Below are 25,050 nucleotides of genomic sequence, written 5' to 3' on the forward strand. Positions count from 1 at the left end.
CTTGCTCTGCTGGTTTTTGAGCAGAATACCTGGAGTGCATGGTGCTGGCTGAAACTAGAGATGGAAGACATGAAGCAATATGACCCTTTCCCCATTTATTATGCCCAGAGGGAAGTGCCTGTCTTTTCTGTCACACAACCATTCTCCAGAATAGATTTTTCTCTACTTTCTGAATATTATAAAATATATAAAAATGTAAATGTAAATACATATACCTATAACAATTTATGTACAAATATGTGTGTGCATCTAGATCACACATCCATCTATATACACATGCAACACACTTATAGATTAACTAACCAGGACTGATCAAAAATAAATAAATACTGCAATAAAACAAGAAAAGGAAATGCATATTTCTCAAGACCACAGTCAGAAGCAAATATCCAATTCAATCAAAACCCCATACCTGGAACGATGTCAGCTAGAGTCATCATCAATATATGTAAAGAAAAAGAAAGTTAGCTTTAAAAAAAATGGAGTGGAAACAATCATTCTAACAATTTAACAAATCTATCTGACCATGTTAAAAAAAAGATTTATGTCCCCTTTAAAAAAGAGTGAAGGAAATATAACTTACTAGCAATAAAAAGGGAGATAAAGATGAAGAACATAGTTGAATAAAGGGGATAGATTGATAATTGGTGTATGGATTGATAAAGTGTATGGATTCATAGATCTGATAGTGATTCTATAATCCTCCACAGTAATCCTAATTGAGGGTATCACTTAGGGCAAACTAGGATTAGGAGGGTAGAGCTTTCCAAACCACCACCACCCTGCTCTCTCTCTCTCACACACTGACTTTTACATATAAGAAGCATTTTACATGTAAGGCATAAAATCTGACTTCTCACAGAACTTTACTGACAGTTCTGTTTGTCCTCTCCACAGTTCAGGCACTTGGACATCAGCCATGCTTTGCTTGACTGGGAAATTGGGGAAGAAAGGGGCTTCCCACTCAGCTCAGAAGAGTCCATTCTCCAGGCAGGGACCAACCTTCTCAGGAGGAAAAAACAGGAGGCTACCCCTGTTCTGTATCAACTATTTTTTGCTTTATTTACTTGAAGCTTATCTCCATACATTTTATTGCTCTATCTGGGATTTGTCTTGGAAGAGAGACTGATTTTTGCAATTTGTAGGAGGTCTTTAATGCCTGTTGATTTTAATCTTTCCTTGTATTGATGTCCACCCCTTTACTATGTGTAAACTGGCTGAGATAGTTTTTGCCTTAAAAGCAGGCAAAAAAAAGAGATGTGAAATTAACAAGGAATAAAGAAGCAAAATAGGATTTCTGGCTTCTGTCAGAGTATATGTCAAGTTATCTTGTGCAGTATAAAACTGAGCTGGGCAAAATGTAGCTTTCCAGATATTACTGAACTCCAGCTTTGTAACCAGCGTTAAAAGATGATGGGAGGTGTAGTCCAGCAGCATCCACATTCTGAAGGGATACCTCTGGACTAGACTGGCAGAAAAAGAGAAGCAAAAGCGTAAATACCTGCAGACTCTGATAATTAGTCTAGTCCCACCCCCACCCCCCTTTGGTCTCAATTGGCTGAAAGCAAGGCTTGATGAGTAAGCCACAATTGGTTGCTTTGGAACTGAAGCCAAAATTTTAAATTTTTCACCACTCACCGGCAGTGAGCGGTGAAATTTTAAACCTCATTGGCAGTGAGCGCCTGAGGGAGATGAGGGTCTGCCAATAAAATTTTAAATTCATTCTCCTCCAAATTTGTAACAAACCCTAATTATTTAACCACTAAAACCCTGACCTATCAGGGAAAGCTGCAGTATATGCACGAAGAGCTGGGTTTTTAAATAGCCATCACATCATTAGCAACTGTGAAAGAGAGGCTTCTCCCCATGTTACAGAAAAATATTGCAACAAATCAAGATGTTTTAAATCCCCACTCAATTTTAGTTGGGTCTAACTTAAACTGGCCAGAGCAATCTTTCAAATGTAATTCCTAGTTCTCGTATTATTCAACTATTATGCTCTTCTTTGGAAATTGGGGAAGGTTAGAAACACTGGCTGGTGCATATCCAAATCCCATTTCATTGACTGGAAATCTCTTTGTTTAAAATAGGCGGCCTTATAATAATTCAGTTTACTTGTTTGCCTTTTTTTTTTCATTTGTGCTTGGTGCTTCCATTTGTTGTCAAATACTGCTTTTTGGAATGTTAGTAACAACAATGGATTGTTGCATCAACTTCTTGCTCTGGTACATTTGCCAATGCAATCCAGTACAGAAAGGAAATATAGAGTGGGGTGTTTTGTTTTCAGACATCAGTAATTCTCTAATGGCTTGAATGAATATGGTTAGAAATCAAGAATGTGGGACTATTTTATCAGAAAACAAAGGGATTGTTTCACTTCAGATCTCATTAGTCTAGGAAATTGTTAGTAAAGTGAAGCATGAAAGATGTAACATGACGTTGAAGTGGCGGAGCCATCACCTAACTCCAAGTTTTCCAATCCACTAACAGCATTCTTATTAGTCCTCCAGGAATCAACTGCAAAGTATAATCTCTGATACATTTTGCAAGATGAAAATAGCCAAAGCAACATACTGAAACCTTAATTTCTAGACAATTGGATGTATTAACAAGAGGTACAATTTCCTATTGTTAGTTCACATATGCCTAAACTGGTGCTTCCCTGTCTAGAAGATGGCTAATGCAACACATTTGGGACATCAAACTGAGAGAAGTCAGTATAGTTGCCCTTTCCTGTTGCCCCACTATATGATTGATGAGGAATTTGATGGATTGCCATACAATTAATCCCTGATATGATACGCAGACAATTTGATGGAGTTCTATGCAAGTGGAAGGCTTCTGTTTGTTCATTTGAATGAGAAAGATCTTAATTTTTCTCAAAAATGTTACTTGTAAAGACATTTCTGTTGGCCCATAACTGGGCATCAGCCATTTGGAAAGATGTCACATTGTGTCTTACAGTGAAGGTTTTCAGGCAGTAAATTATAGGGATCAAATGGAGAAAGAACAATGAGGGTTTAGGATTATAGCAATAGCAATAGCAGTTAGACTTATATACCGCTTCACAGGGCTTTCAGCCCTCTCTAAGTGGTTTACAGAATCAGCATATTGCCCCCAACAACAATCCGGGTCCTCATTTTACCCACCTCGGAAGGATGAAAGGTTGAGTCAACCCTGAGCCAGTGAGATTTCAACAGCTGAATTGCAGAACTGCAGTCAGCTGAAGTAGCCTGCAGTGCTGCATTTAACCACTGCGCCACCACCGATTATAGTTAATAAAAAATTCCTCCTGGCAACAAATGATGGAACAATACTTGAATACAAATCCAAAGGGAAGGCAGACGGCAGATGCTGGGAAGAGGTGAAGAGGGCAAGGGGTAGAAGAAAGAAGTGAATACCATCAGTTTTATTTTTCTGTCAGAAAGGACAAAGATGGTTGTTTTCCTGTCCTAGAAATAGTTCATTTTTCCGTGGAAGGAGATCTATAATGCAACACAAAGAAAAGGTAGTAGGTGTGCAGTTGAAAGAATGAAATGAATGGCTTCAGTCAACAAATAGAAAAACACAGAGCACGTTGGAGAGGGGTGGGTGATCAGCTAGCTGGATTCTCTTTTAAGTTCTCAGGCCTGGAAATGTCTTTTCCACCCCTTCAGCAGTCTTCTTTCCTGAAGTTACAGAAATCACCCAAGAAAATTCTGTGACTTCTATGATGCAGCCCTCTGGGGCACATGGGATATGGGAGTGCAATCAGTGTTCCAAGTGATAGTCTGTAGTTGCTTAACAATTTCATAAAAAACCCATAAAATAGCTTTTCCCAGCACAGTCATATTGCAGTTTAACTCTCAGAATTTCCAGTCAGATTGGTCCCTTGGGGAGTTGAAGTAATTGAAGTAATTCCTTTAATGCAACCTCCTGGCCTTGCCGTATAGAGATATGTGAGCAGAGGATTCATCCCCCAATATCATAAGAGAGACAACATGAAACTTTTTGTTTTAAAGATAAAGTGTAGAACTACTTTTATGAGTAATTGTAATGGTATGTGAGAATGACCTTGGGAGATACGGGAAAGAGCCACAGCTAGGGAACAGTCAGATAAGAGGCAGCTTAGTCCAAGAAAGAAATATGGGCATGGGAAACATTTCCAAAGGCATCCTCCCTAATTTATTCAGGGAGAGATTTACTTTCGGAATTGTAAGATTCTGTTAATGTTGCCCTACAATGAAGTAATTAGTTCATCTGGGTGTCCTGCCTGGACTACCTCACCTAGCTGACCATAATTTTAAAGATGAAAATATAAACTTTCAATGCTGTAGAAAAATATAGAGTTCTCCAGATCCTTCTAAGAGAGTTTTTCTCCCCTTTAATAAATTCTAAAAGATAATATAAAGCTCTGGATTGACAAGAAGATGGTACTAGTCTGCTGCAAATTTTATTTAAAAGAGATTGGAATAGAATTTATAAAGGATTTGGAAGAGGATTTAAATTATACAAGGAAACTATAGGTAAATTGATATTGCTATGCTCAACCTGAAGAAACGTAAGGGCTGAATTCACCTATGATTTGCTAGCTATACAAAGAAATAGAAATATGAACCAATGAGAATTTATTTTGTACCCTGCAGAAAACATATTAAACCTAGCCCAGATTCCTAGCTAAACATTTTACCTATTTGGATTTATTTGCATGGTATCTTGGGGTGTAGTACAATAAAAACAAACCACACACACAAGACTCAAACAATATGTTGTGTTTCTCCTTCTGGTTTCCCACTGGAAAAAAGTCCCCCCTCTTGCTTTTTACTTCTAAAGATGCTCATAGGATAAAACATAAGATCCCAAGGTTTATAGATAATCCTCCATTAAAAGACTTAGTGATGCACAATCCTTAGTTTTAAGAGCCATCAGAAAATATTCCTCTGCTGAAAAGAAGTGTCAAGTTCAGTTTGGTGTAAAGACACTTAGTATAAAGACATCTCAGGTTTATCACATGCTGCTGATGGGCACCTTTTAGACCATGAATGATCCACAAGATGCCCATCAGCAGCATGTGATAAAGCCTGAGATAAAGCCTTCTGTACTATGCTGAGATGTGCGATAAATTTAATGATTCTTGGCTTAGCTAATTTTGGCTGTAGTGGACTCATGTTTTGCTTGGATTACCCTCCAATTTGATACTCCAATTTGATAAATTGAATTTCATAGACCCTCCATTTAATAGACTTAAACAGAAGTTTTACTGCAAATAACACCAAAATCAATTGTGTAATTATTCAAACTATGTAAAGTGGGGCAAATCATGTAGATTTGTCCCCAATAAACTATTAATTGAAGTTTTCCTGTAATTTTTTAAAATTATAAGCAATAGACCCTAAGTTACATCTAAATATAATAATCATTACATCTCCAAAAAGATATCCAAGGGGCCACCATAGAAAATATACATCAGCTTTAGAAAAGCAGAACTTTCTATCATTTAAGACACATTTTAATAGGATTCCATGCTTTACATTCATAGCTTTTATTCAGAAAAGTGGAGACAGATTTCTTGTTTATCGTTTTTGTCCTGTCACAGCCTCTTATGTTACTTTAAAATCTATTCAATTTGAAGGGAACCTGCATTTGTATCAGGAGGGGAGTAACTTGGAGAAGAGTCAACAGAAATGCACAACACCCCCCCAATAATTTTTCTAGTTGATGTTCATAGAATCAAGAGTTAATATGGTCTTCAAACCCAAGTGGTCCAGCAGTGTTATCTGGAGTGGAGAATGAGTGCCTTTTCCAATCCCCATTCATGACTAGCCACGGTGGCTGATCTATGCTTTTATGGAGTACCTATTAGAAAAAGTCAAATCTTCCCTCTCTTTCTATAATTAAAAACAAAAAATGAAAAACAGTGGAGATGAAATATGATTCAGAACATTAGTACCTGTCAAAGAAAGGTGCTTAATCTTCCATTGTGGTTGACGCTATACAAGTCCAAAGGTGAAATCAGGTAACTTACCTCAGTATTATGAAAAACCTTTCAGCCGTACAAGGCACTTGTCTTTACATGCCTGTGTATCCTTGGGCTTTTTTGAGGAGCAGCAGAATAGAAACATGATAGAGAAATAACTAACTGCATTTAACACTGAATCTGGTACAAATGGCATGACCAGTTGAAAACATCCAATAATAAAAGTAGACAATATATGTGGTTGTTGTTGCCATAGCCAATTCTTAATAGTGTTAGAAAATATTAGAATGTCTTATTAAATAAAAAGAAAATTGAAATGAATCTGAGATTAAATTAATTTGTAATACTGTGAAATTGCAATAATTTCATACAGTTATCCATAAAATATGTACTTGAAAATCTGAACATTATACTACATTGATTAACAAATTATGTTCCTTATGAGTGAAGGGGGAGGGAGGAGGAAGAGATTAGGAGGAACAGCAGGAGGCATTTTCTGGGGAATATATTTTTAACTTGGAAGAGCAGCTCAAGGGATGTAAACAGTTATATGTTGCTTCTATGGGTGTTGTTTAATGGAAAATTTCAAGCCACTTAAAAAGCATATTTCTACTATCCTAACATAAATTTTATAAATTTTATAGACAATAAAAAAATGGCATGAAGCAAGATTCATTTTAGACTTCTCTGAGTGTACTTTTTAAAAATTAGCTGTCAAGATGGCATTTTTTTGTCTATGTGTTTGCAAACCTTAATTCCTATAAACAATTTAATAAATATGCACTTCACAAAGATAAATTCCACTGTTTTGTTTCACCAGAATCAAGAGTCACAAGACATGGAAGGATCAGTAATCTTTAATAAAGTATCAGTGTCAAAATACATTTCTTTATTGAATTAAAAGTTGCCATACAGTTACAAGATTATCAATAAGAAATTCAAAAATAGAGAGAACATGAAATAATTATGACAATAGTTATGGTTAATATTAAAAGCATGGTCTCCCTCTCCCTCAGTGTAGTTTTAGTAAAAGGTTACGGTAAACACTTGAATGGTGAAACTACAAATAAAAATAAAATAGCAATATATGAGTGCCATTCAGGCACACAGCTCTTTATCACAAACAGATCTGTTTTGCTTCAACCACTTTAGCTCCAGAGATGTCACTGTAAATCAATGGATCATTTAAAGCGAACTATTTGATATTAGCAGCTTAATGTGCATATTTTTAATGTTTCCTCCAAAATTACAACTTTATTATGATAACTGAAAATCTGATCCAATTAAAACTCATATCTGAGAGTCACATTAAGCAAATCAAATTTACCGCTAAATATATTTAGTTGAAGCTGTAATACATTGCAGTTTTTGAACATATGCATTATGACAAACTATATATAAACAATACTTTAATGCTTCATAAGTCCAAATTTTTAAATACAATATTCTGATAAAACACTCTTCCTGCAGATCTGAAATTATGCCATATACTTAATTAATTGTGAAAGTATTATCACAGTCTTCCTCCCCCTGATATCCTCCTGATATAAAGTATTGTGGGTTCTGTATTTCTTAAAGTTGTAATGAACACTGGAGAGCACCAAGCTGAAAAAGGGTATATTATGATGGCTACCCTTTGAGAAATTCTTCCTGAAATTTGCATGGCTTTAGGCAAACACTTGGAAATGCAAATTTATACATGTCTTTCCAAAATTATGTCCTTTCTCTTTCAGCAGGGCTTACTATCATATAGGTATAGAATTATATTTGATGGCTGGATTTGTAATTCATGTGAACCTAGAGTATGCATTTTTCAGTGGCATGGGCCACATTTTGTGTTTTAACCACCTGCTTAATAATTTCTAATTTAGGCCTCTACTTTTAGAGGAGACAGAGGATATTCCTGTCATCAATTCTGAAGAAGATTTAATTCTCAGTCTGAACAATTTCTGGAATTGGGGGAGTTCTATACCTTTTGTCCTTTGCTGTAAAGATTGCTCTGACTGGCCCGATTTTCCCTCTGCCTTATATAATCTCACCTGTATCATCAAGTGATAGAATGTTAAGGCTAACATCTTGCATGGAAGACATGCTCCAGACTTTTCTTCCACAAGTGCTTGCCCTTGGTACAATGTAGTGAGCTGTTGAGAAATGATGAAAATCCTAATTTGTGGACCAGAATAACCTCCAATCAAGAGTGGGATTCTACTGGTTTGGACTGGTTCGGGTGAACTGCTAGTTCTGACAATAAGCTGGGAGTGAACCAGTTTGCCCTGACTATCAGATGCCCCCCCCCGCCCGCCTACGCTATTTTCCTACCTTTATCTTCTCAGATGATTCGTGCGGCAGAGCACATTGCCATGCGAATCAGCTATGTTACTCCTCCAAAGAAACCTGGAAGTGAAGATTTCTTCAAACTGCGCACGCAAATCACGTGATCACCGAACCGGTTGTTAAACCGGGAGGATCCCATCACTGCTTCCCAAGTATGAGTATTTCAACATGGAGAGATTATGTCCTGGAACAAAAAGAACCAGGACATCTTTACAGCATTTCTGAGCCTTTCCCCCCATTCATTATGGAATCAATAAACAAAAGTGTAATGGTTTTTTTAAAAAAGATCCCCAAGCAGACCTCATTCCTGAACACTTTTTACTCTAAAATCTTTCTGCAAAAACAACTTCTTTCATGAGTTTATCTAGCTTGAAGAACTTTTTTCCAAAAATGCAAGCAAAATCTATTTACATCACATTTAATAGGTTTTTCCCTTTTCTATTAGCTTTGACTAGATGGAGCATTGATGTTTGTCAAAACTTCAACTTAAGGCAGACAGGCAACTGCTTGGAGTTTACAAGGGCTCCATTAATACCTTCAATGAAGAACATGCAAAGTTCTAGCAGAGTCTTATATTTCTCATGTAGAGAAGAATGGGAGCCATATTTGTAGCAAATATGGAATAAGCTGTTTAAGGCACTTTCAGCAGTAAACCACAAATAAATATAGGCCTGAAACTCTCCTTTCCCCCTTCAAAAGGTAGTAATGATAGTCAAGATAATAAATAGGACTTTGAGGAAAGCTTGGCTACATCTTGAACCCTACTGTCTTCAATGAGCCTTAAATACTAACACATTTGTCTTTATGAGGGCAATGAGCACAAGGAGAAATATAATAAAACTGTTTTAATTTCTAAGAGTGAAATTTAATGCCATGTAATTCCACTTATACAACAGGACTTTTTTTTCCTCTCTGATTTTTCCCAGGGGCACAGAGTCTTCATTCCTTCCCACAACCTGCTGTGGAGTGTTTCCCCATAACCCCATTTTCCAATGAAATCAGTTTTAGTCTAAGAGAAGTCTCTGTTTTTTAAAAAAAAAAAATCAATTGGTGCTAATTTTCACCAGATAATAATCTAAGCAAGTGAGACTTCAGCATCAGGTAACATTATCACATTTCCTGATTCCCTGGCTCTACCTTGGCCTTCTAAAGCTTGTTCTAAAATTCAAAGGGTGTGCAATTGTTTTTGTGCCAAGCAGCACACTGAACTTTGGGCAAGCTGGCGGCAGCTGTCCAATATGATGTCATTTCATTTACATCTAAACTGAATTCAAATTGAAATAACAAACACAACTGATCTCTACTTGCACATTGAATAACTTTATTTTGTTTGTCTTGTTAAATATTGTTGTTTAATAACAACTTTTGGAGGTCTCTAAGGGTTGGGTCCAAAGCTTTTGGGGGCCAGATGAGACCTTAGGGCCTCAGGTTGTACACATCTGTTCTATAGTTTTAATAAATAAATTTAAATCTTCTAAATTCATGAGCTTATATTATTACTGAATTGAATATACAGCTGTTCCCGTTTACTCAATAAAGTCAAACAGGACAACATGGAATGAAATGGACTCCTTCTATTTAAATAAATTCCTGAGCACCAACATGTTTTCTTATAGTGTTTCTGAAAGTTCAGAATGGTCTTTTGAAAACCTACTAAAAGATTATTTGCATGGAAAGATTATCAACATTAAGGTATACTAAAAAAAAGTGACAAAAATCTCAACTGCACCAGAGTCTAAAATGCTTTCTATAGCATAGTAAGTAAGCAAGCAAGCAAGCAAGCAAGCAAGCAAATGTATTTATTTCTGAACATAAATTGGTAATGTGAAGGATGTGGCTAGCTAGCTGAGAGGGAAAAACAAAAGCCTAAACTACAGTTAGTGTTAATGATAATCTTCAGACAATTCCTGTCATGGCATAACAAAAGGATGGAACTGGAGAAAAGGATCCCAAAGAAGCATGCCTAATTCAGCCTCTATCTTAAAAGATATTATAAAGTACCAGTATGTGATAAATATTTAACCCAGACAAAAACTATCAAATCAGCATGGTGTTTGGGTCAAAACATTCGGGAATTAAAGCATATACAATAATATAGGTGATTAGTATTTTTTATGACTATCCCCAATTCTCTTTTAAATTCTTGACTTAATTAGACAGATTCCGCAGAATTAATTCTGATCAAAATGAGATCGTTTCTTTTCCAAATGGATTCTTTTCCAAAATACATGGTTAAAACCTAAAAAGTCAGCAGCTTTCCCACCTATTTTAATTTAGGAAAACATTGAATTGTGGGAGTTCTCTTAAGGTCAGGTGAGGAAGGCACTTTCATATTGTTTAAATCCATGGCAGGGATTGGCCAGATAATTTTGGCTCTTCAATACACAACAGCAAAAAGCATCCCTCTTTAAAGCTAAACCAGGATAAACTCTGAAGCCAAGTTTCTATGCTGCATGATCTGTGAGTGCACTTTAAGATAATTTGCAATGTTACAGAGGAAGCAGGAACTAAATGATCCATTCTCACAATTGCTTCATTTTCTGTTCTTCATATGCATAGGTTTTGCATACTATTGCAAACTATTGTTTGCCTCACCAGAACATTCAGTTTTAAATGAGGACATTGCCTCAAATGTTAAGTTAGACTACAATTTGTTATTTTTACAGGGATTAGGCAACACAGCAGTTAACTCTTAGAATTAACAAAGATTTTTCTCTTATTTTTGGATTCGTGAAAATATTGAAGTTTGCATTCTTTTGCACACTAGAAAATTTAAGAAACAATTTGGGAATGGCCATACAGGTCCTCTGTTTGAATAAGGCAGTGCTGACCACCATCAGGGAAAAGATTTATTTCACTTAATCTTTGGCAAAAAAAAAGACAGTTACAATAAATTGAGCCAAAGTATTACATACAGGCATTAGCACACGCAAAGCCTTTTAAAAAAAATTAGCATGAATATCGAGGAAATTTCAGAACATATAAATTACACATAGCAAAATGGAATAATATAATATAAATTTTCTAAGGAACACTTTATTGGAATAAAAGGAAAAATACAGTAGATGCATACTTCTTTAAAGCAAATAAGAAAGTGAGTTAACTTTTCAGAAAGGCCACTATTTGGTAAAGTGGACAAATTGAAAAAGTAAGTAAAATCTTGTAAAAATGTAAATTGGTATTAGAAATTGTCTACTTGCAAAAATATATTTTAAAACTGCAGCTGCTTGGAACAGTATCAGCCCGGGGGGGCACCCAGATTTGCTCAAGTGGCTTGGTCAAGAGCTTGAAGCAAGTCACCTCCCTGAAGAAGCGTCGAACTGCCCATCACCGGGATATTAACCTCACAGTCATATCGGGTTAATTCTGGCAACAAATAAGGTTCAAAAGAAGGCCCGAGCAGACGACTTGCAACTCCTGAGGGGCGAAAAAACAACAAAAAACAAAAACAATAATACAGAAGCTGAGCAATATATTTCATATCCAGGGGTCTTAGCAGCAGGGTTGAACTTAAAAAAAATGTCACATTAGTACAATAGAAGTAAAAAAAAAAGCTCTAAAAACTATATAAAAAAACCTTCTACCTCTAAATGTGACGTGATATCCTTATAGTTAATTAAATAGGGATTAAAGGACATAATAAGTGAGCAAAGAAGTCTGAGGCACAAAATTAAAACTATTGTAAAAGTTATAACTATTAAAGGTCTGGAAACTGTTTTTAGACTCAAATGCTAGGTGAATGGTTTATTACCTATTCTAACATTTGCCCAACATAAGCACATATAGGAAAAGATGATTCAACACAGAAAAGGATTTAATATTAGGCTCACAGTCTGTGGAGATTCTCAGTCGTACAGGTCATGTTTTCCCAAAGTTGCTTTTTTTAAAAGGCAGCTGAACTTTTCCCCCCCTTGAAGATGTTTCGCTTCTCATCCAAGAAGCTTCTTCAGTTCTGACTGAAAGGTGGGAATTCAGGTATATAAATTGTCTATGCAAGGAATATAAATCCTTCCATTCCCATCATTCAATCAGAACTGAATAAGTTTCTTGGATGAAAAGTGAAACATCTTCAAGAAACCTCCCAAAAAAGCAAGTCCAGTTGTTTTTTTTGAAAAAGCACCTTTGGGATATTAGGGTCATTGATCAATAATTATCCCTGTTTCCATTTCTGAAATATTTATTTATTCTTCTCCGGTTTTCTAGCACCTCTGGTTATTTACAAAACAATGCTGCTTTTGAATTATATCAACCATCATATAGATTTTTCTATAGCCAGTTTATTAACTGAGACATTAATAAAATTAAAAGAGACGGTCTGGTCTAGTGGCTAACGCACCAGGCTAGGAAGCCAAAGCCTGTGAGCTCAAGTCTCACCTTAGCCTTAAAAGCCAATTAGGTGATCTTGAGCCAATTATTCTCTCTCATTCCAACCCACCTTACAGAATTGTTGTGAGGAATAATAGGAGGAGAGAGAAGGATTAGATGAGCTTGTCGTCTTGAGTTATTTGTAAAAATAATAAAGGTGGGATATGAATAGGAATGGGAAGAGAAGAAAATAATAGCTATCTCAATTAATGAGGAATGTATTAATTAAATAATTAATGGGAATATCTTCCTTCCTTCCTTCCTTCCTTCCTTCCTTCCTTCCTTCCTTCCTTCCTTCCTTCCTTCCTTCCTTCCTTCCTTCCTTCCTTCCTTCCCAGGTTGTAATGGTAAAGGTGCTAATGGCAAACCATTTCCATATTTCAGCCAAAATCTGCAAGATCCAAGAGGACCCTAGGAACAGCTTTATTTATATGAGACTTTATGGAAAAAACTTCAACTTATTTGTTAATGAGGTTAGACTACTTTCAACATCTCAGAGTAAGAGCCCACCCCACCTACTGAAGGGAATGTTTAAAGCACTCGTATCTTTCTTAAAAGCAAAATTTTCATTACTGTATGTAATCTTTCTAAATTTGACATGACACTTACCTGACATCCTATGAGCTTGCGATACACTGAAGTCCTGATAAGGGGTTTTGTAAAAAGGTGGAGAGTACACAGCTTTGGAATTATTTGCAGAGTTGCCAGAGGACAGGGGTACATCTTGCTGTTGTTGCTGCATCACATGTGCTGGCTGGCCTGGGCATCTTTGTAGGTTATAAAGAAACTTATCTACAATTACAAAATTAAAAATTGGCTTTAAAAATACTATTAGAAACAGAAGACTTCACATAGCCATGTTTATATTTTGCCTGGGAAAGTATTTGTGTGTGGTGATGGTGGTGGGGCAGATAGAAGATTCATGTTTTTCTAAGGCAATTTCAGGAATGATGAATTATTCTCTATGGATACTCTCCAGATTGCAAACATGTGCAGAAGGAAATTAAGCAGCCACTAGAGTCAATTTAATGGTGAGCTTCAGTTCATAATATCTCAAGTTACAAAGATTTTTCAAGGTTAGAACTAGTTTATGCATACATATAATGGGCATTAATAGAAGATGGAGCTAAGTAGAAGCATAAATAGATTAGATATTAACAATGAATTCATGCACTCAGTTTTCATTCATATATAATATAGAGATATTCCTACTCTTGCCAAAAGTCATTGAAAGATAGGTGAAAAATTTAAAGGTATTTTGACAGTTGTGTATTGAACTTGTGAATATATGATACTGAAAAGTAGGTAGGACTGCTTTGGATCGTTGTTGTTGTTATATACTTTTATTCATTAAACCTGAAATTCAGTCAACTGAACATTTAAAAATGTATTACAAATATTATTGACTGGCACCAATGGTTGATATGGGCTGCTGCCAGAATTTACGGATTGCTGCCAACAATTATTATTATTATTATTGTTGTTTATTATGACATATCTCTTCTAATCCTAGAGGAGATAAATAGCCAACATACGGCTAGTGCCATTATGCAGTTGTCTAAGCTTCTTTTTAAAACATTTAAATTATGATGGAAACTGAGTCAGCCCACAGTTGACTCAGCTTTCATCTTTCCGAGATCAGTAAAATGAGGACCCAGATTGTTGGGGGCAATATGCTGACATTTGTAAACTGATCTGAGAATGCAATAAAGTACTATGGGCATATAAGTCTAAATGCTATTGCTATATTACTAATTTATAAAAATTCTTACCATTAAGGACACTTGTGCTGAGTGACTTCTTTTCTGAAAGCAATGCACAGTTTTCACTTCTGAGAATTTTCATCCTTTTCAACATTAAGTGGGCTGGATTAAGGCCAGATATGTCATCTTGTGTCTATGGAAGGTAAGGTAAAACAGGAAGACATAAGCTACTCAAAGAATGAAACTTGTACAACCTTATATTTAAAACCATGAAAGGCAAAATACAGTGATCACTCCTAATAAATTTACCCCATTCAGATGTTGAAATGTTTGGTCCTCATAATCTAACTGCCGCTTCAACTTCAGACTGTTAGCAAGAGCTATTCGGGCTGGATTTATATCTATGCCACGCTGTCCAAAACTTTCCAGTGACCTATCAAAACAAACCATTTAAAAAAAATTATTGAAACAAGCTTTATTTTAATGCAGAGAAATGTGACATGTTGGTCTGCAGAAATCTTTTCTTTTTTCAGAAATGTTCCTATTATCAATGGTTAAAACAGAAGCTTGCTAGAATATTTTTTACTAAGACAAAAGTGGCTAATAGTGAGAACAGCTATGAGATTCATAGCTGGCACAATGATAAACATTAATAAATGATGAACATTCATAAGGTGTGTCAATGTTAATAAAATTGAAGCATTATTTCTGTAAAATGTCCTATCAGAAAGCTGAATTGGAAAGAACAGAGTGAGCTGTGCAAATTGATAATAACACTTTATTTAACCATTGCTCAACAACTGTTTTCTGCAGTTAGTTTCTATTGCTTAAGTACTGTTGACTCTCTGATGTGGGCAAATCACTAGCTTGCGCCACAGACATTCATTCACTCATTGATACCCAAAGTCAACATTAGCAGTTTGTTATCTTTAAAGTTAATAAATTGTGCAAAGATAAATGGTGGTCTAGGAGTTGCTTCAAAACCACCTCCCCATGGATAATCATATGGATCCCTTCCCTATTGGCTGTACCAACCTTTTATTATTTTAATTATGATTTTATTTGTCAGATTTATATATTGTTCTTGGTCAGAAACTCAAGGCAACATACATTAAAAAAATTCTATTTTTTTCCTACAACAATATTGTGGAGGCTGGTTAAATTAAGAAAAAGTGACCAGCCCCAAGTAACCCAGTACAATTAGTAATCTAAGTCTCTTCAGTCTTTCTCAAACTCCTTAACCACTATTGAGGATACTCAGTTTCATTGTGTCTTGAGTGACTCATTCCAAAAGATGATAAGACACAGGTGGACTTGGTATTCTTGACGTTTAATTTTCTTAGGTGCAATTGGAGCAGATTCCCTGCACAGTTTATAGTCTGCAAGGTTGGTGGAGGCATGGAGGAATGCTCAGAACAATAATTATATGTTTTGTACTCCTCCCCTACATCGTGGTATGCTGAGGGGAAAGGACTTAATATTTCAGATAGTTTGGAGATAGGAATGTATGCTAAGCTCCTCTCAAACCAAGAGAGGACTTCAGATGGATGGGTGAATACACACTTTGGGGTACAGCCTCATTTTCCTCCTCCGTGCAATGCCCTTGATACTCACACTAGATTATCACCTGGCATAATTTCCAGGGAACGTACAGTCCTCATCCTCCTTTGAAAGTATGTGGGTTTGTAAAAAGATAGTTAAATGCTTAGTGCAGCTCATGACTTTTAGGGAAATTTCAAAATAGAAATAAAATTGATTAAAACTGTGGATCACTCAGATCTCCACCCAGAGAGTCAAACAACACTCATTGTTTCCTCAAGTTTTTTTCCCTTTTCTATTTTGGATGAAAGGATGACTAATGAAATAAGTGGAATCCTTGCTCAGCTGCAGTGATTAGAAAAAAGTTGTTGAACGCATACACTGTGCAAATACTCTCACAGTATGTGAGCACTTTTTAAAGTTTTTTTAAAATGAAGAGATATGATTATGTGCCATGAAGTAACTTTCAACTGCTAGCATATAATCTCTTTAACTGTAGCTCTGATAACGTCTTTAAAAATAGGCATACAAAACCATGATCTTTCTCTGACCCTTTGACAAATGGTTTTGCTGGGAACTTTTTATTTTTATATGATAACAAGCTTTGCTCTGATATTTCTGTTTTGCTATTCACACATATTGTATTTTTCATTTCTTTTTTTTTATTCAACCACTTGCCTACACAAGCATGAACATATGTGGAAAATGAAAAATCTAGCTATTATTTTGTTATATTTAAACTGCTTTTGTTTATTATCTTCAAAATCCTTTTCTGTGTTGAATTACCTTTTCCTATCTGTGCTCCTGCTGGGCAAATGCAGTGATGGAGGGTCTGATGCAGAGCCTGTTAAAGACTTATGGCTGATTCCTCTCCATTTTGTTGGCACATACTGTAATGGTGGGTCAGGTGGCCACTGTGTGTTTGGTCTCCCTCCCATCGAAGACAGTGGAGTGTTGGCTTGTGCATAGTAGGGCGGCAAGAATGAGGATGACTGACTCCCATGGTTGAAGAATGCCAGTGGCAGAGTCCCTTGGCCTGCTGGCATGCTTTTGTCAGATCCTGGCTGGCAATATTTCTCTGGCAGGAAGTCGCTTTGGGAAGAGGGAGCAAGTGGTTGGAAGAGACTGTTCATGTTACTTAAGCTGTGCTGGGGAAGCTGGACACTTTCACACAGAGGACGCTCCTCTTGACAGATAGGGCTCAGCTGGAAATCTTCTCCATCCATGGGAATATAAGGAGCCAAAGTTTCAAGATCCAGTTCATTGAAGTCACTCTGTCCAATGAAGGGGTGGGGTAGTGAAGAAAAACAAATGTACAATTTAAAAACAGAAAACTAGAATCCCTCTCTTCTCTCATGTCCCAGAACAATGTCTAAGGCACAATATGCCTTACTCTATGTAGGATATAGATTTGCAATTTCCCAAATTTCCCAAATTCAAATTAAATTCACCAACCATCTAGGTGTTTTAGACTACAATACTATAGCACAGTGTTTTTCAGCCTTTTTTATGCAAAGGCACACTTTTTTCATGAAAAAAATCACGAGGCACACCACCATTAGAAAATGTTAAATTTTTTTAACTCTGTGCCTATATTGACTATATATAAAGTGTTTTTCCCACGGCACACCTTACACTATGTCACGGCACACTAGTGTGCCGCGGCACAGTGGTTGAAAAACACTGCTATAGCACAATGACTCAGAATGATGGAAATTGCAGCATCTGTTATATATGTTATATAAAGTTATATATGTTATATAAAGAGCCCCTCTACCCCAGGGGTGTCAAACTCAAGGCCCCAGGGCCAGATCTGACCCATGGGGTGCTTAGATCTGGCCCATGGGGCCGCCCTGGAAACAACGAAGGACTGGCCCACAGTGCCTCTGCCAGTGAAAATGGAATTCAGGAGGGCCGCACGTGGCCCTCCCAAACTCTGTTTTCGCTGACAGAAGATTGTAAGAGACCATTGTAACAAAAACGGAGTCAGGAGCCCATTTTCTCTGCCATAGTACTCAGCCCACCATGGGTGCCCCCAACATGAGTGACATCAAGTTGGCCACACCCATCCTGGCCTCGCCCACTCTGCCCTCCCTGAGGTCAAACACAATCCTGATGTAGCCCTCAACAAAATCGAGTTTGACACCCCTGCCGTAGCCTGACATTGCCAAGTTGAAAAGCCCAGTCTAAGGAAATGGAAGTGATTTTCCCATTATCTCTCTCCCATTAATGCAGAACTCCTGCTCTATAACTGCTTCCCATTTTAATGAATAAGAGGAGTAGCTACTGACTCTTAAGTCTGCATGGAAGGAACTGAAACAACATGGTCTATTGAGTTTTGGTTTGATGCTAATTTATTTATGATTTCTCTTACCTGTGAACTGCATTGATTCTTGGCATCTGTGTCCATGGCAAAAAGCTTCTCAATCATCTCTATCTTCAGGTCTTCATCTAAAGAAGTGTAATAATCTCCTGGGCTACTTGGCTTTAGGATGAAATGAGAAGACAGACTATCAGCAAGTACACAACTGGCCATAATGCAGTCAGCTTCATAGAATGAAACATCAGAAAGAAAAGACGTGGCCAACTGTCCTGATACTCCCACTTCTTATCGCTTGGAGATGCAAAGCTGTGTCTTGCTTCACATTCAAAAAAATATGATGCAAAAATGCTGACAAAAACAGAGCACACTGAATTGTGCTTCTTTCTTCTCCTTCTGCTGATTCAGGGATCAGGGCTGATTTAGCCAAAACTCCACTGAGTGAGAGAATTGTAAACTGGGTCCCACTGCTTCTGGCCTTAAAGGTTGATATATAATTAGATGAGATAATGGGAAATATTTGCATTTCTGTATGGGAGCACTTCTTTCCCGATCTTGCCTTTGTATTTACTGGTGACTTTCCATATTAACCTCTTAAAGTTTGGGAATGGCTGCTCCCCTTCTAAGCTACCGGTGTGTGTGTGTGTGTGTGTGTGTGTGTGTGTGTGTGTGTGTGTGTGTGTGTCTTACTGATACATTCTCTGAAAATGTCATTCCTTTTCTCTCATTTTTATGTCCTGAATGAAGTAGGATTACACCAAACTAATCTGATATTTTATATAGGTTTTGGGTTCAGTGGATAAAGGCAACTGGAAGTAATCCCTTAAAAAAAACCTATTTCTACTATAATTCCAGTTAGTGCTGCTGAAAAAAACCACCCCGTACTTCAAAGCTGGCAATGCTGCCGTATTTCAATGCAAAATTCTTTCTTACGGTGGAACAGCTGCTGTTGCTGCTTGCACTGGGGGTGCTGCTGCCAGGTGCCACTTGAGGCAAGGTAAATGATGGTACAGTCAGCTTTTCAGCCTGGGATGCCTGGTTCTTCCCTTCTGGAGACCACGGAGTGTTTGAAGTCATCACAGCTTTGTTGTAGGTAGGAATTTCCTCAAGCTTTTGCATTCCTGAAATTGAGGCAAGCAAGGTCAGCTCATCCTTGGTACTAGCAATCCTAGTACTTTTTTTAAGAAAAAGAAAACAAATTGGGATATATATATTCAGATGGGGAAGCTTACCTTACTCCCCAAATAGCGGATAGCTAAATTTTAATTTAGTGGGAGATATTAGGCCTTATTCAATGGTCACTAATGCTTTTTTTATAAGTTTGAAGAAACTGATATGTATGTCAATAAATGACCTTCTTTAATCAATCAATACCAATCAGTCAATTAATCATACTTCCACTCTGCTACAATCAAAATAACTCTTGGTTGCTTGTGCTCTATATAATCAAGAATTAAAATATCTACAGTTAGAGTAATAATTCAGTATGAAACATAATACTAATTATCCATCCATCCCTCCATCACTGTGTTTATCTGATACTTTGTGGGAGATGCTACAATCTACTAACTCTCTTGTGGTTAACTACTATACAAAGGGAAGATGATTGTCATCACTTATTCTTCCCAAAATATTACTAACCAAAGTCAAGAGAAATAATTGCATCGCCTGGAGTAGGTGCCAACTGAGCAAGTTCTTCTGGTTCTTCCTTCAGCTTGGTGAATAAGAAGTCACTCTTATCAGCCACTGGAATTCCATGGTCATACATAGAGTTCATGGCCATCATATGAGGCTTAAATAGTGATTCTGTCTGATCCATGGAGAAGACAATGTCGTTGTTCTCTATTTCACTAACAAGATAAAGTATTAGATATTTTGTATTATGGAAGACAGTATTCATGTAAATACAAAGGATAGAAATAAGAGAGCTAACCAAAGATCTGAACAACTAGATATTGTTGGCTTACAACCATCTCTGGCCCTGGGATTCTCCAACAGTTTCCCCACTCCATCCTTGCCCTGTTATTTGAGGAATTTGCATATGGCTTCATAAAAAGTGTCTAGGTAATGGCTGTCTCAAATATGCTTTCTCAAAAGGCAACAGCAAGACAGCAACACAAGAGCAGAGTTGGAAGGGACTTTGGAGGTCTTCTAGTCCAACCTCCCTGCCTAGGCAGGAAACTTTATACCGTTTCAGACAGATGGCTATCCAACATCTTCTTAAAGGCTTCCAGTGTTGGGGCATTCACAACTTCTGGAGGCAACTTCTGTTCCACTGATTAATTGTTCTGTCAGGAAATTTCTCCTCAGTTTTAAGTTGCTTCTCTCCTTGATTAGTTTCCACCCATTGCTTCTTGTTCTACCCTCAGGTGCCTTGGAAAATAGTTTGACTCCCTCTTCTTTGTGGCAACCCCCGAGATATTGGAACACTGCTATCATGTCTCCCCTAGTCCTTCTTTTCATTAAACTAGACATCCCCAGTTCCTGCAACCGTTCTTCATATGTTTTAGTCTCCAGTCCCCTAATCATCTTTGCTGCTCTTCTCTGCACTCTTTCTAGAGTCTCCACATCTTTTCTACATCATGGCGACCAGAACTGAATGCAGTATTCCAATTGTGGCCTTACCAAGGCATTATAAAGTGGTATTAACACTTCACGTGATCTTGATTCTATCCCTCTGTTTATGAAGCCTAGAACTGTGTTGGCTTTTTTGGCAGCTGCTGCACACTGCCGGCTCATATTTAAATGGTTGTCCAACTTTGTTTTTTTCTTTGTGGAAGACATTACACTTCTCATCCAAGAAATTTCTTTCAGGTCAGTTCAATCCCCACTATTCAGTCAGAACTAAAGAAGCTTCTTGGATGAGAAGTGAAACATCTTCCTCAAGGAAAAAGCATCTTTGAGATGTCCTACAGAAATAAGCAAAACTGTTCAGCCTGTATTGCTTCTTAATCAATTCTCATTCTCGGGATTTCAGCTGCCTTACCTTAGAACATAGTTAACACAAATTATGCACTGAGGTTGCAAGTTCCGAGTATTGTAGATGACTGTTCCTTGGGTTTCAAGCCACACATAGCCGCCATGCTTGGCAAGCATGCGATACTGCCCTGTAACCACTTGACCTTTTCCACATACTGGAGATAAAGAAGGAAAGGAAAACATGCAAAGAAGAGAAATTGCATTTCAATATCATTTTTCAGTATTATGCCACTTTGCTAAAATCATCAGAAATTTGTGACACCACAAATATTGTGGAAGTATTAATTCACTTGAAACAAAGTAAGGAGCAGCAAGACAATGTAAGGGCCCATTTCAGTTCTCAACCCTTGCAAGCTTCCAATTGACCTTCCTTTTCCATTGGTGCATCTTCTAAGAGAGGAGAAAACTCTGATGAGAGAAATCAGCCACCTCCATTATTCCCATTGGCATTTCTATTTCTATCTGGCAGAAGTCAAGTCTTTGATGGATTTGGGTACTTCAGTATGACCTCCTTGGCAGTTTTCCAGGGATCACAGAATTCACCTGATTCCCTCCTTGAGATTAGAGGCAGTTTCCAGAACTGTATTCCCTGGGTTGTCATTTTCCTCAGCCTTGAAGCTGGCTTAATTCTGATTTAGATGAGAATTTATGCACTTATTGGACCAGTAGAATTATAATGTATATCCCAAAGTTACAACCAATGATAGGCTATGCAAACCTCAAAGGAACAACAACAAAGGCAAGAAAAACAATGATTGCTGCTTGATGGGTTTGTAAATAATATTGATTAGATTTATTATTTTTATTTTGAATAGCTGTAATTTGTGTTCATTCTAAATCATATTGGGAACTATTATAACAGAAACGTTATATATAAAATAACCAAGCAAACAAATTTTGCTTTGAGGAAAGACAGAAGTCCTGCCCCACATTAGTAATTAGAAATACCTTCCTCCCACCTTGACATTATAAAGATTGCAAAATTCTTGCATCATTTAAATCTCAGCTTCCAAAATACTTTGCACAATTTTGCAAATGGAAAATCTGAGAGGCTCCAATTTTGGGACTTGCTTCTGAGTAGGTGTTCATCAAATATTGTTATAATACATACCAATGTGGTGTTATGATGGAGATTCTAGGACTAGAACCGGCAAAATCCAGGTTCGGGCCTGCCCTTAGCTAGGGAAACTGACTGGATGTTTATGGGCCAATCTCTCTCTCAGCTCAACCTACTTTTTGTTGTGATAAAAATGCAAGAATAGAATTCTATGTAACCCATCTTCAGTTCCCATTTAGTGTAAACAGAAGTTTCTAAGGAACTACTTAATAAACAGGACTTTTCTGAGATAACCACAGAACCTTTTTAGGGTGAAAAAAATAGCCACACTAAATCCTTTGTTTATGTATAATCTACAAAGCGCTCCACTAATGTTTTTATTGCATCCCTTTATTGGTGAAGTTCTGCATTCAGAATAATCTTGCTCTTAAAGAGATTATATTTTGATTATTAGATTAGTGAGGTGCATAAACAAAAAAAAAATCAAAGATTTTGTCTGAAAACCATTTAAGCAAATGGCTTCTGTATGTCTGTGAAACATTATTACATGGGATTTTTAATAGAGAACTCATTAAGGTATCATCATGTGATGTGCCTGTTATATTACTCAGAGGAGTTTTAGTGCTTTCATCTTTAAAAGAAAACAAGTCACACCATGTTCTGATACAAGAAGTTGCTGTTACAGATGTGTTAATATAGAATGCTATCCAATGGTGGATAATTGTTTCATTTTGGGCCAACTGAAGGGTGACTGCTAGCCGATCACTACCAAAAAGGAAACAAATCACTGAACAGTTTTCCATTTAATTTGCACACCAGGGGTGGGTCCTGGCTGGCACTACTGCTGGTTCGCTCGTGTGTGTGTGCTTCACAGATGTGCTTGATGCATGTGCATGCACTGCCGGTTCCAATGACCCAGGCTGCCAAACCACTACCGGTTTGACTGAACTCATCCAAACCGGTAGCAATCCACCACATGCTGCTTGCCACCTTTAATAAATTGGATGTTAGCAACAAATTTGGCCTTCCATTGCTCACTTGCAATTTCTAGTAACTTATAAACAAGCTAAAAATACTGCTATTAATTTGCAGTTAGTAGTGAATTCTGAAATGGGGTGAGGAGATTCTTGCAAAACAGGACTCTGAGAAGACCTTTTCAACTAACTGATGTTATTAAAAAGGTTGAAATGTTTGCAATTCCCTTCAATAATTCATTTTAGACTCTGGTTAAATGCAGACTTCATGTTTTTAATACAAGCTTTTTCCCCTTCCCCTATGCCTTTTGATTAGTTCACAGTCTTGGCTGGAGTTTTGATAACTGGAAATCTTGCACATTGTGAGTTGACTTATTAAGGATACTGCCCTAACATACTGAATTTAGAATGCTGTTTCCCACCCCTCCTCTGATTCAAGTTTTCACAATGAACTGTAGTAATAAATAGCTGAATTTCTGGAAGAAGTCTAGTCTGTGATGCTATTGTTAAATTCAGAAGTGTTACCATAAACCAGGAAGCAGGAACATTAGATTAAACCACATCCTAAATCAAACTGATTGGAAAGATACAATACTAAGTCAAAGCTGGAGTCCTTTAAATCTGAATTATCTAGCAGCTTCACAACAATTCAGAGCACACTGCACAATCACTTTGTCCTGTGTCTATGATTTTCACTATTTGTATGGTACACAAGGTACTACCAAACCAATACTCCTGATGCTCTTTCTCTTTCAATATTCCATTTTTTCCAAGACTGTTCTCATGATAGTTTTCTAAAAGGTAAAAAGTAAAGGTTCCCCTTGCACATATATGCTAGTTGTTCCTGACTCTAGGGGGCCGTGCTCATCTCCTTTTCAAAGCCGAAGAGCCAGCGCTATTAACTTCCCACCAAGGTGGTCCCTGTTTTTCTACTTGCATTTGTACATGCTTTCAAACTGTTAAGTTTGGCAGAAGGTGGGACAAGTAACGGGAGCTCACTCCGTTACACGGCACTAGGGATTCCAACTGCCGATTTTTTTGATCAACCAGCTCAGCGTCTTAGCCACTGTTGCAATTGTTTTGAAACATTTTCCCCACCCCTACCTTCTGCTTTTACTTCAGATTAAGGAATGTGATTTTATAGGTTTAATATATTTTTCATCTGCATAAATTTGAATGTTTACATTTTTACACAGCCATGCAGGTGAACATGCAGTTAAGGGATATTAAACTACAACTTCACAGCTTAAATTACAGCATGATCTCCTACTTCCTTACTCGCTAAACTATAGAGCACTTTGTGGCTTACTTAGAGCTGAGGTGGCGCAGTGGTTAGGGTGCAGTACTGCAGGCCACTTCAGCTGACTGTTATCTGCAGTTCAGCGGTTCTAATCTCACCGGCTCAAGGTTGACTCAGCCTTCCATCCTTCCGAGGTGGGTGAAATGAGGACCCAGACTGTGGGGGCGATATGCTGACTCTGTAAACCGCTTAGAGAGGGCTGAAAGCCCTATGAAGCGGTATATAAGTCTAACTGCTAACTGCTATTGCTACTTCTACACTAGACCATATCCCTGCGCAGTTGCACATTCATGCACGCAGTAGTCCTCAATTTACAACTACAATTGATCAAACCTGATTTTATGACCAATTTTATTGCAGTCATTAAGTGGATCATGTAGTTGTTAAGTAAATCATGTCATCGTTAAGCGACTCTGGCTTCCCCAACTGACTTTGCTTGTCAGAAACCAACAGGAAAGATGACACATCACGTTCACGATTGCAAAATGCTGCAACTGTCAAAAATGGGAGCCAGTTGCCAAGT

General features: G+C 37.3%; 1 protein-coding gene and 1 long non-coding RNA gene across 6 annotated transcripts in view; one reads left to right on the forward strand and one right to left on the reverse strand.

Moving 5' to 3' along the window:
• The window catches only part of LOC148044954 (uncharacterized), a 120,547-nt gene that overhangs the window by 18,650 nt on the left and 76,847 nt on the right, over window positions 1–25,050 (forward strand). Inside the window, exon 4 of one of the 2 annotated variants that reach the window (XR_015696934.1) lies at window positions 7,828–7,981. The exons of the other annotated variant lie outside the window; for it this stretch is intronic. This is a non-coding gene — a long non-coding RNA (uncharacterized LOC148044954). Of the gene's footprint in view, window positions 1–7,827; window positions 7,982–25,050 lie in introns of those variants that run through there. 2 annotated transcript variants of the gene reach the window in all.
• Window positions 6,798–25,050, reverse strand: part of EPAS1 (endothelial PAS domain protein 1) — a 114,959-nt gene continuing 96,706 nt past the window's right edge. For all 4 annotated transcript variants that reach the window (XM_014065015.2, XM_087717689.1, XM_087717690.1 and 1 more), the window contains 9 exons: window positions 21,204–21,351; window positions 19,859–20,067; window positions 19,151–19,338; window positions 18,272–18,382; window positions 16,684–17,171; window positions 14,668–14,791; window positions 14,428–14,551; window positions 13,265–13,447; window positions 6,798–11,707 (listed from right to left, as the gene is read on the reverse strand). In XM_014065015.2, coding sequence (XP_013920490.2) covers window positions 11,556–11,707; window positions 13,265–13,447; window positions 14,428–14,551; window positions 14,668–14,791; window positions 16,684–17,171; window positions 18,272–18,382; window positions 19,151–19,338; window positions 19,859–20,067; window positions 21,204–21,351 — 1,727 coding nt within the window. In that variant the 3' untranslated portion in view covers window positions 6,798–11,555. The remainder of the gene's footprint in view (window positions 11,708–13,264; window positions 13,448–14,427; window positions 14,552–14,667; window positions 14,792–16,683; window positions 17,172–18,271; window positions 18,383–19,150; window positions 19,339–19,858; window positions 20,068–21,203; window positions 21,352–25,050) is intronic.

Source organism: Thamnophis sirtalis, unplaced genomic scaffold (assembly GCF_051295495.1).
Source record: "Thamnophis sirtalis isolate CommonGarterSnake01/CBP01778 unplaced genomic scaffold, rThaSir2_p1.2 scaffold_6, whole genome shotgun sequence".
Taxonomy (NCBI): Eukaryota; Metazoa; Chordata; class Lepidosauria; order Squamata; family Natricidae; genus Thamnophis; species Thamnophis sirtalis.